Below are 10,780 nucleotides of genomic sequence, written 5' to 3' on the forward strand. Positions count from 1 at the left end.
TTGCCGATGACGAGGTCCACATAGTGCGCTCCGTAGTTTTCGATGTCTACGTGTATTAATACCTTGAATTCGATGTCCACGTGTTCCAGGTTGCCGATGATAAGATCCAGATAGTGCGCTTCATAGTTTTCGGTGTCCAGGTGTAATTGTACGTTGAATTCGATGTCTAGGTGTTCCAGGTTGCCGATGACGAGGTCCACATAGTGCGCTTCGTAGTTTTCGGTGTCTACGTGTATTAATACCTTGAATTCGATGTCCACGTGTCCCAGGTTGCCGATGACGGGATCCAGATAGTGCGCTTCATAGTTTTCGGTGTTCAGGTGTAATCGTACGTTGAATTCGATGTCTAGGTGTCCCAGGTTGCCGATGACGAGGTCCATATAGTGAGCTCCGTAGTTTTCGGTGTCTACGTGTATTAATATCTTAAATTCGATGTCTAGGTGTCCCAGGTTGCCGATGACGAGGTCCACATAGTGCGCTCCATAGTTGTCGGTGTCTACGTGTATTAATATCTTGAAATTGATGTTTAGGTGTCCCAGGTTGCTGATGACGAGGTCCAGATAGCGCGCTCCGTAGTTTTCGGTGTCTAGATGTAATAATACCTCGAATTTGATGTCTACGTGTCCCAGGTTGCCGATGACGAGGTCCACATAGTGCGCTTCGTAGTTTTTGGTGTCTAGGTGTATTAATAACTTTAAATCTGAATGTAGGACACGTAGATATCGAATTCGAGGTATTAATACACGTAGACACTGAAAACTACGGAGCGCACTATGTGGACTTCGTCATCGGCAACGTGGGACACCTAGACATCGAATTCAACGTATTATTACACCTGGACACCGAAAACTATAGAGCGCACTATCTGGAACCCGTCATCGAATTCAAGCTTGATTCATAAGAATCGACTTAAAAATTCCCTAGCGGCAGAATTAAAATTATGTCATGACATAATAAAAATTCGCTGAATTAAAATTATGTCTAGACATAATAAAAATTGGATGAATTAAAATTATGTCTTGACATAATAAAAATTGGATGAATTAAAATTATGTCTGACAAAAATAATTCCGCATTTTTATTATGTGTATACACATTTTAAAAAAAAAAGGTAAAAAGAGGCGCTAAGTACACGCATAGTAGTGTATATGTATTATGTTGTTACCCTGTTATGTTGTTACCTCGAAAAAAACAAAGTGGTAGTATTATACCTCCAAATAGCTTTACCCTGTACATACTGTTTATAAAATGCGTAATACTACAAAAAGGCGTGATATCCGTACAAAATTACCTTTTTAAAAAAAAAGGTAAAAAAAGGCGCCAAGTACACGCATAGTAGTGTATATGTAGTTATCTCAAAAAAAAAAGAAAGTGGTAGTATTATACATCGAAAAAACCTAAGTAACAAGTGGTAGACGTAATCTTTATATCTCGAAAAATCTTGAAAAAATCTAAGCAGTAGTATCTTTATTTCCGAAAAATTATAACCCAAGTGATACACATCACAAAATTATGTTACCTTATCAAAAAGAAGAGTCGCGCTTCAAGTGATCTATTACAATTACAAAAAAGAAATGATATCTCTTTAAATTACAGCGCCAATTACAGAGAGAACATATATATTGCCTCAAAAAATAATTGTTGCACTACTTTGAAAAATTTTTACATTGTGTCAATTAGAAAAGTATGTATGATAACAATTTTATAAGATTAAAAAATTTTATTTAAATTTAACAAGGGAATACAAGATATTTAAATACAAAGTTTACATGTGTATTTTTTAGTGGTCACAAAGAATTACAGAGGTACACAGTACAAAATAAAAATATTTTATTAAAATAAATAAATTTTTCTTGTAAAAAAACTTGGCGCTGCTAGACCTCGAAATTTTAAATAAATAAGGACAACAATAAATAAAAATAATTCAGAAAATAATGCAATGGGAGTAATATTAAATGATTATCAGCGTAGATGTGCGAGTGAGTGATATGGGTGTGCGGGTGACGACGCGGACGGCGGATAATGCGGCTTATCATTAAGTAAAGGATAAATTTATTTATTTATTTAAAATTTCGAGGTCTAGCAGCGCCAAGTTTTTTTACAAGAAAAATTTATGTATTTTAATAAAATATTTTTATTTTGTACTGTGTACCTCTGTAATTCTTGTGACCACTAAAAAATACACATGTAAACTTTGTATTTAAATATCTTGTATTCCCTTGTTAAATTTAAATAAAATTTTTTAATCTTATATATAAAATTGTTATCATACATACTTTTCTAATTGACACAATGTAAAAATTTTTCAAAGTAGTGCAACAATTATTTTTTGAGGCAATATATATGTTCTCTCTGTAATTGGCGCTGTAATTTAAAGAGATATCATTTCTTTTTTGTAATTGTAATAGATCACTTGAAGCGCGACTCTTCTTTTAGATAAGGTTGTATTATACCTAGTGTTTTAAAATAAATAATAAATTAACAAATGACAAGTAAAAGGGATTTTAAGAGTTCAACGTGGTTGGCAGTGCAAGTTAATGTTATTTTGATCTTTAATAAATAATAAGATACATAAAGTATAGGTATAAATCGAATCGGCTTCGTTTTTAAGTAACAATCAAATCAAAATGATCTTACCCTCTCCGGCAAAAAATAAGTGAGTATAGTTTCAAAATTTGATGGTCGAAAAATAGTGTAATTTTCCGCGAGGAAAATAATGTCAAAAGATGTATAAGTTTATGTATAGTTATAACTAGTATAGAAGCAAGTTTGTAACTAACATTATCTTTTTTGCCTTTTCAACTATAATACCAGCCGACGCATCTTAATCATTTAACGATGCTAACTTTACTCTTCAATAATTTTTTTCTACATAAAGTTAAATCTGTACCGTGAAAGAAAAATGCTATTGTAATAAAAAAATGTTTACTTAAACGAACAATAATTTGAATTTCAAGCATCTTTTAGTACTAACGATTTGTTTAATTTACGAGCTACGTTAATATGCGCCTAACAATAATCCGCAGAAATTCCGAGGTAGAACATTTCATGCGTAATATTTATTCTGAAGTAATCCAGACGTCCACGTTCAAACGAAATTGCGCGTTAAAAAACGACCGACGAAACTACATATGACGTCAGAAGTTATTCCGAGTACCATTAAAATTTGAGCCTCACATGCAAGATCGGCCATTCTATTTCCGTTCGTTTTAAGCGATATAAAATCGAGGAAGTTAACATACGTTTTTATTCTTCTGGGAAATTAACTCGGCGTGAGTTATGCCCCAAAAATTAATTGCGGCGAAAACCACTGACGGAACCGAATGCAACGGCCTTCTCCCGGCCGTTTCGTACAAAAGTTTTCTAATTAGCATCTGTCGGTTTAATCGACCGCTACGGCGCGGTGGGGAGACGCTTTTAGTTTTTAGTGACATTAGCGATTTTGTGTTTCAAGATACCTATGGCCGATAGTCTGCCCACTCGTATTGGACCGCGGCCAGCTAACCGAAAACCGAATGTGCTAGCGGTCTTCGCCTCTGGGAAATTAAGTGCGCGGGTGGGGAAAAACCTACGCGAAAGCAACAACAATCGCAATAAGCATTACTGAAGCGCGACGCGTTCGGACGCGTTCGTAGAATTTTACATGATGTTTTTATATTCGCTATTGACGTCGTTTTTTGCGAGCGTTGGTTACCGCAGCATCCATTCTTTTATTCATCGAATAAATAATTTATCAAATATTGCCACATGCATTTTGGAATACTAGGAAAGTGAAGGGCGGGGGAATTCTTCTCAAATAATTTATCACGCTCATATTATTATAATTTATTTATTCGCGTTATCAATTATTATTTATTTATTTGCTTTATCATAGTTTATAAATTGATTATTTTATCGCCCTTAGCATCATAGAAGTTAACCATTCGTTGCTAATTATTCATCGCGATAAATAGCTTAAGCAATTATCCACCGAGTGTAATTCCGTTACGTAAAATGTGGTGCAACGCAGCGAAAAGCACGCGCGTTCGCCGTTATCAGTGGGAAACTCGATGTTTCCAGATGGTCACTCATTCTAACACAAATTACGATCAAAGCTGGTTAACTTCGGACCATCAAGCGAACCGTTCGTTGCCGTTTGTCGTAATATAGTTACCGGCGCTGCCGGCAATAACATATTTAGGTCAAATTACCGTAGCCTGAATGCATCAAGAGGTACACGGTGCATCGATGTTCTTAATTAATTAAATACACATAACGTTACCTAATTAAAGAAAAACTTTTAAAAGAAAGTACGTATAGTTAAAAAAATCGAGCAGTTTGCTTCGCAGGTTTTTACTTCTCGGCAAATAAAATATTAAATCAAAAGTATAACGTGAACGAGTCCGAGAAGCGCCGAAAAATCGCATCAATCGTTAGAATTTCTCGTCAGAATTACGCACGAGTGCAAATCCCTTTTTCTTCTTTCCCTTTTTCCTTCCTTCTAGAGATGAAAAGTGGAGGCATGAAAAACTGTCTGGTCAGCGGCGTGCAAAATAAACTTCTCTGCGGAGATTACGATCGTCCGCTCGTACTCGTACGTGTTTGCACATGTCCGCGCAAACAATGCCCTTTTCGCAGCTATTCTTGCCTATCCATGCTTGAACCGCGCGAATCGAAGCGGAGCGCTGCGCCGCGCCGCGCTTCTCAGTGGAATGGCGTGTCCCGCGGCGCTCTGCAGAAATTAATTCCGCGTTAGGAATTACTCCTGCGCGCGCGAGCGGGAAAACTCTCCTGTAACCTGTAACCCATGCAAGAAAACATTAAATCCTGCTTCAAACTCTTTCCGCCTCCCGTATTCCCAGCGGTGCCGTATACATCCGCGAAATAGCGGCGCTCTCAATTTTATATAACACGGTACGCGCCGAGCGAACTCAACCGCTTGAAAATGAAGTAATTGTCCGTCGAACGGCGGCGTGGCGCGCGCGAATATCTTCAGCTTTTCAACCACTCGGCTAAATAGTTTCGAACTTTCGTTCGCTCTAACGGCTGTACTGTATTACTTACGAAACATTGGCGTTTTATTGAAAAACCGATGTTAAACAATATTTATTTCTCTGAAATCAGATAACCGATTATATAGTAATTTTGATTGAAGAAAAACGTGTCGATTAATAATTAATAAAATTAATACACTGTTCTCTCTCTCTCTCTCTCTCTCTCTCATAAATTTAACTTTAATAATTTTCTACGTTGCGAGGCAAAATCAATGAACTGGTGGAATTGTAAATTTTTATTATTCCGCGACTCCGCCTCACAATGCATATTTATAACGTGATGTGTATGAAGTGGGGAAGAAAAATATATCGAGAGATTGTATGTGAGGTCCTTCGCGTACTTGTCGTATAATATTTACAAATTTTAATATCATTGTATCCGACGGCTTGTTCGGTTCGCGGCGTTGCATAACGAACGAAAATTTTCCCTGAAAAGTTTGCTGCGGAAAACGAAAAAAAAATATCAGCCACCTGTCCATACCATCCTACGTTTCAATCACATCAACAATAGCGGCGGGGCGTGGCTCGTCATTTTTCGATTCATAACGCGAGAACTTTGATTAATTAATTTCTAACACGATTTTCACCGCGAAATTCATTTTTCATCTTCCTATCGCGCAGCTTAATTTGGCGGCATACAAACGATGTATTATAAAAAATACTGACGCAGCGGCATTCAGTCTACAATGTGGCGGAATATAATTCGGATTATACGCGACAAGAGCTTTTGAATAATATAATAAATTTTTTCAATAATAATACAATACTTGCGTTGATATGATAGGTCTTACGACTTAACGATTGTAATCATTACCGAACGAAATTTTGAAATTCCAGTTTGCAATTTGCTGTAATATTGCTCGGATTACGTAAGATTACATAATTTCTATATAAGGGATGTAAGAATCTTTTTTTTTTTATCTTATGTAGACTTTTCCGCTGTGATATATCATTTATCGCTTCGATGAGCTATCGAGGGACAGTTTAGAGAATGAATGGGTCTTTTACTTGATCGTAATTTTTTCGATGTAGCAACAAGTTGGTAGTATATCCTAGACAAATCCCAATTTGTCGTTATTCTTCGAGTCCTTTCAACTCTTACGGAATCATTCAAGTTTTATCCAATTGTCGAAGCATGCATGTAATGCAAATCTACTAATTTAATTGCGAATTGTGTTGGTAAAATTGTCGACTTTTTTGCGACTTACTTCCATACAATTAAGTTTAGTTTATGTTATATATTTAAACAGGAATATAAAGAAAAGTACTACAAATTGGGAACAAAACAATTGGGAAGTCGTGTGACTATAGCTTGCGAAAGAGATATCATGATTATTCTTTTTCATTTATTAGCCCACATAAAAAATCTAAATCGTTGATTCGGAATGTCAGCCACACTCAATACCGTGCGGGCCTGAAATTACGTGCCGGCGTAACCCATATCGCGCGTGAAGAAACAACGCGTTCATACTTAGGAGTATTGAAACCTCCGAGGGGAGTTAATGGGACGGAGGGGCGAAGGGCGGTGCACTCCAGCGCGGAGTGTTGAAGGCGGGAATAATGCGATGGAAACGAGCCCCGCGGCCGATAGCGGACGCGCGGCCGCAACACGTGAAAATAGCGTTGCACGACCCTTATCAGACGGCTCCATGATTTATAGGCGCGCCGCGAAAGAGTTAATGGAGGCAAAATAGCGCGCGGCGAGCACCATGAATCCTTCCGTATCGCCGGGCACTGTCGATAGCCGCGCGGTCCGTTCGACGGCCGACGCGGCGCGTTCGCTTCCTATCGCCCGCTCGGATCTCCCTGGGTTCCGAAATGTTCCCGTGGGAATATCGCCGCGCCGCTGGACCATTTCCAGCCGCGGGCGCGCACACACTCGCCGGCCTGGTGTGTGACTTAACACATCGACGGTTTCTCTAATCATCGTGGGTGTGTGCAGCGACATTGTTGTTGTATACCTATACATATAATAATATTAGTTCTCTGATGGTTGTCTCGCTTGTTTAACGCGCGGTCATGTCCGAATAGATGTATTTCGAAATAAGTAGAAGTCGGAAAAGAAATGGCACATAATGCGATTAGAATAAAACATAAAATAAACTTAATTATATGGAAATTGCTCGTAAAAAATACGTAAAAAGTACGTAGATGGAAAATCGCATTTTCTACAAGATAACTAGCAGACTGTCCTATAAAACTGGTTTATCTTGGTCGTTTAATCGTGTCACATAAATTTGATCGAAGATATCTAAGTTGTTGTGTTCAGTAAGGATATTTCTTTGCGTTTATAATCGACATTTGAACGCATTCAGCTCGAAGAGAAACCAGCAGCTTGATAAAATTAGTATCCTAGGTAAAAAGACGTGCTCTTTCTCCGGGGAATTCTCGCGAGTCACGATTCGCCGCGCGATCACGAAGTTTGACTATTAAACTTCTAAGCGTGGTTTAGAGTCCTCGCGGCCGCACCGCGCCGGTGAATTCACACGCGCGTTGATATTGGTTTCACTGATGCAGCTTGCTGTTTAAACTTCGGACACACAGTTAGCCGTTCATTGCTTTTATTACTACGATTATTATTAGTGGCAGACGGTATGCACGGGGTGGAAAACTGCAAAGGACGTGAGATACGATCGGGTTAAACGACTTTGTATAAGAGGCGCGGGCAATCTCGAGCGGGTGTATACGATATACAGCTTCGGAATTCATAAGCTCGCACGCCTAATCGAATCATATTCGATAAAAGTGTGCCGGCGAAATATTTACGGGACTTTTCCCTCTTTTACTATATTTTCATCGAATTTGAATTCAATACGCTATAATAATGATAAAAAATGAAGAAAAGAACAAATTGTTTCTAAGTTGCTCTAATAGATTCATATTAACGGATTATAGATGCGCGAGATATAAAATGTTTAAAATAAAATTTTCTAGAAATTTTTTATAGATTTAAAATGTATTCATCTCTTGCTACTAATAACGATTTTAATTTGACCGTGAAGTAACGCGATGATTTACACATAATTGTGTAATGTAATATTCTCTCTGTACAAAATAAATAATAAAATAAGTAAAATTTTGATAATTAAAAGAGGATGCTCATATGAAGCTACACAAATTAATCTAGAATTTAAAATATGCATGCATTGTATATATAATTAATCTGATGAATTGCGTTTTTATTTCTGTTATATATAACACGTACGTAACAATATTTTAATTATCTAAAGAGATTAATGATTTATCTTAATTATGTTATATTCAGTCAGTGCGTTAATTTTGCCGTATGTTAACCGTATTACACGACGTGCGGCGCTTATCACATTTATGCTATATGCTAATCTCATATATGCGTGCGCGAAAAGTACAAGCGGAGCCCGGGATACGTATTTTTATCAGCGCTGACTTTATTATATTTTTGCCGCTCTATCTGTGCCACGTGAATGACGCGAGTAACACGAGCGGGAGGTTTTTATAGCCGCTACGACCCTAGAAAGACCCGTCGGAGAAACCCGAAGCAAAATGCGGTAACGAAATAGAATACGGGGGGTGCAGTGGCATGTTATCGTATTTTATGTCACCCGTATTCTCGGCCACACTCAAATGCCTTGCCACGAAAGCGGATATTTTTAACGCCGCGGATTCAGAAGCAGGAATTTCCATCACTTGAATGTCATTGCCCTCGCGCAAACGTTTGATCGATTTCCCCGCTATCGGTTTATCGGAAACATACGGCGTGTCCCCAAAATCAATCATCGTAGCGGAAAGAATAAATTTAAAGGGCCGAAAACTTGCCCGTTTTAAAAAAGAATGGGCGAAATCTATCGGAAATCCTTTACGAGGGATACGAAAGAAAATAGTCATAATTCTCTTAAAAAAAATATAGCAAAAAATGGAAAAGAAAGATGACAAATAGTAATTAAGCCTAGTTATAGCCACACTTATTTCTTCCGAGTCCTTAATTCGTCACACTTCGGTCCGTAAAACCGTTTGATTTTGTTGCATTATTATTTTTATTCTAATTAATATTTTTAAGTTTTTAATGTAAAAATTGGAAATAATACAGTTTGAATAAGATATTTATGATAATATCAGGTCAAGAATATGATTTGAGTTTAAACTCAACGTATTATAAGGAAACTAGAAAATTATGTTATTATGTGAAAATTAGAAAAGCGAAAAACGTCTACTGAACCGGAATGTGGTAAACTAGAGTTAATGCATCTTAGTTAGAGAATATGTCTTAGAAATTAACAAAAAGTGAGCACATAACATTTGCCTCGCGACATTTGAAAAAAATTGAATTTCGCGTGAAATAACTTCATAAGCTCACCCTTTTATTAATTCTAACCCATTGATTTCAGCAAACTGAATGAAATATCGCTCTTGTTTCTGTTTCAGCTGTATCGTCATACGTACCTGGCCCATTACAGGATCGTGAACCTAGAGACTCTGTAAGTAAACGAGCCGTGTCACGACGGCGTTTGCGACAATCATATCTCAAATTTATTCCAGCGATTTCAAGTTCGGATTTGCATTTTAATCTCCTCCCCCTCTCCCCCAGTGAGAAAGGAGAAAGGAGAGTCGCGGGGAAAAGCCGCACCGCGGCGCACGTGCAAATTACAAACTGCGCACGAATTTAATCCCGCGCCGTCTTACCGTCACCACCTTGCTTTGCCCCCCTCCTCCCGACCCACGGTTCTGCGTCTGAGAACTTTCCCTCGCGGATTTGATCATTAACTCAGCATTTAGGAGCGGTTATATCACGATTACCGAGGCCCGCCGGCATCCTCGACCGTCAACGAGATCTCGCTCTCTCTTTTCCTCTCGTCTCCCCCCCGGTGGCGAAAAGAATTTAAAGCTGTTTTCCGCGAAGCGTGAACTTATTTGCACGCTTGCATTTTTCGCGGTATCAAGACGTTTGCTGGCCTTGCAAAGAAGCAGGACAAATTGTGCCCTACCTTTTTAAGAATTTCCCCATTTTCTTTAATTCCTAACATCAGTATTCTCTTATGCTCGTATTAAGAACGCTCCCTCGATTGTTCCGAAATAAATATCTTAATAAGTACATTTTGATGAATCGAAGTATGTCATTGTAATTAACTTTTATTCAAATATCAATTAGAGCCGTATGGAAATTAATATCAACAATCTGTTTATAATCTCTCTTGTTAAATTTATTTGTGCGTTTTGCTTGTCCATATTCAACTGTTTATACATATACATATTTGCTTACTCGTTAGCTCCATATAATATTGACATTAATGTAAATATTATTATTATTATTATTGTCTATCTGCTATTTATATTTATGAAGTAAATACACAAATGTCCTGAAATTGTTCTTTTAATGGATTCAAAATTGGTTTGCCTTGGTAATTAAGAATTATAATTTAGCGCAATAATTGAAGATAAATTTACGCGCGATCATACCTTTATACAGAATGGGACGATTCTTTAATATATTAGTCGAACTTTTTCCAGAGTTTAAATCATTCAAGAAACTAGGTCGTCTGGTGAAACTCTCAAAATTTCGAAGACCAATTTCTCATGATCGCGCGCGAAACCACAAAGACTTTATCGAGATCCGCGGCGAGAATAGCGTTGTCCTTGTCGCGAATCCCTGTCGTTCGCACTCCTGCAAAGGAGCCAATGTGCCTTAAAGGTTCATCCACGCGGAACTAGGAGGCTGCTGAAATCCGTCTTACAGCCGAGAGAGAGAGAGAGAGAGAGAGAGAGAGAGAGAG

The 10,780-nt window shown here is 37.9% G+C and overlaps 1 protein-coding gene across 1 annotated transcript in view; it reads left to right on the forward strand.

Annotated features, from left to right (window-relative positions):
* The window catches only part of LOC112460861 (venom dipeptidyl peptidase 4-like), a gene marked incomplete at its 5' end in the record, with an annotated part of 119,244 nt that overhangs the window by 31,128 nt on the left and 77,336 nt on the right, over positions 1 to 10,780 (forward strand). Inside the window, one exon of the mRNA XM_025025770.1 lies at positions 9,435 to 9,487. Within this exon, the coding sequence (XP_024881538.1) occupies positions 9,435 to 9,487 (53 nt within the window). The remainder of the gene's footprint in view (positions 1 to 9,434; positions 9,488 to 10,780) is intronic.

This window comes from Temnothorax curvispinosus, unplaced genomic scaffold (assembly GCF_003070985.1).
Source record: "Temnothorax curvispinosus isolate PA1 unplaced genomic scaffold, ASM307098v1 QBEX01010902.1, whole genome shotgun sequence".
NCBI classification, from domain to species: Eukaryota; Metazoa; Arthropoda; class Insecta; order Hymenoptera; family Formicidae; genus Temnothorax; species Temnothorax curvispinosus.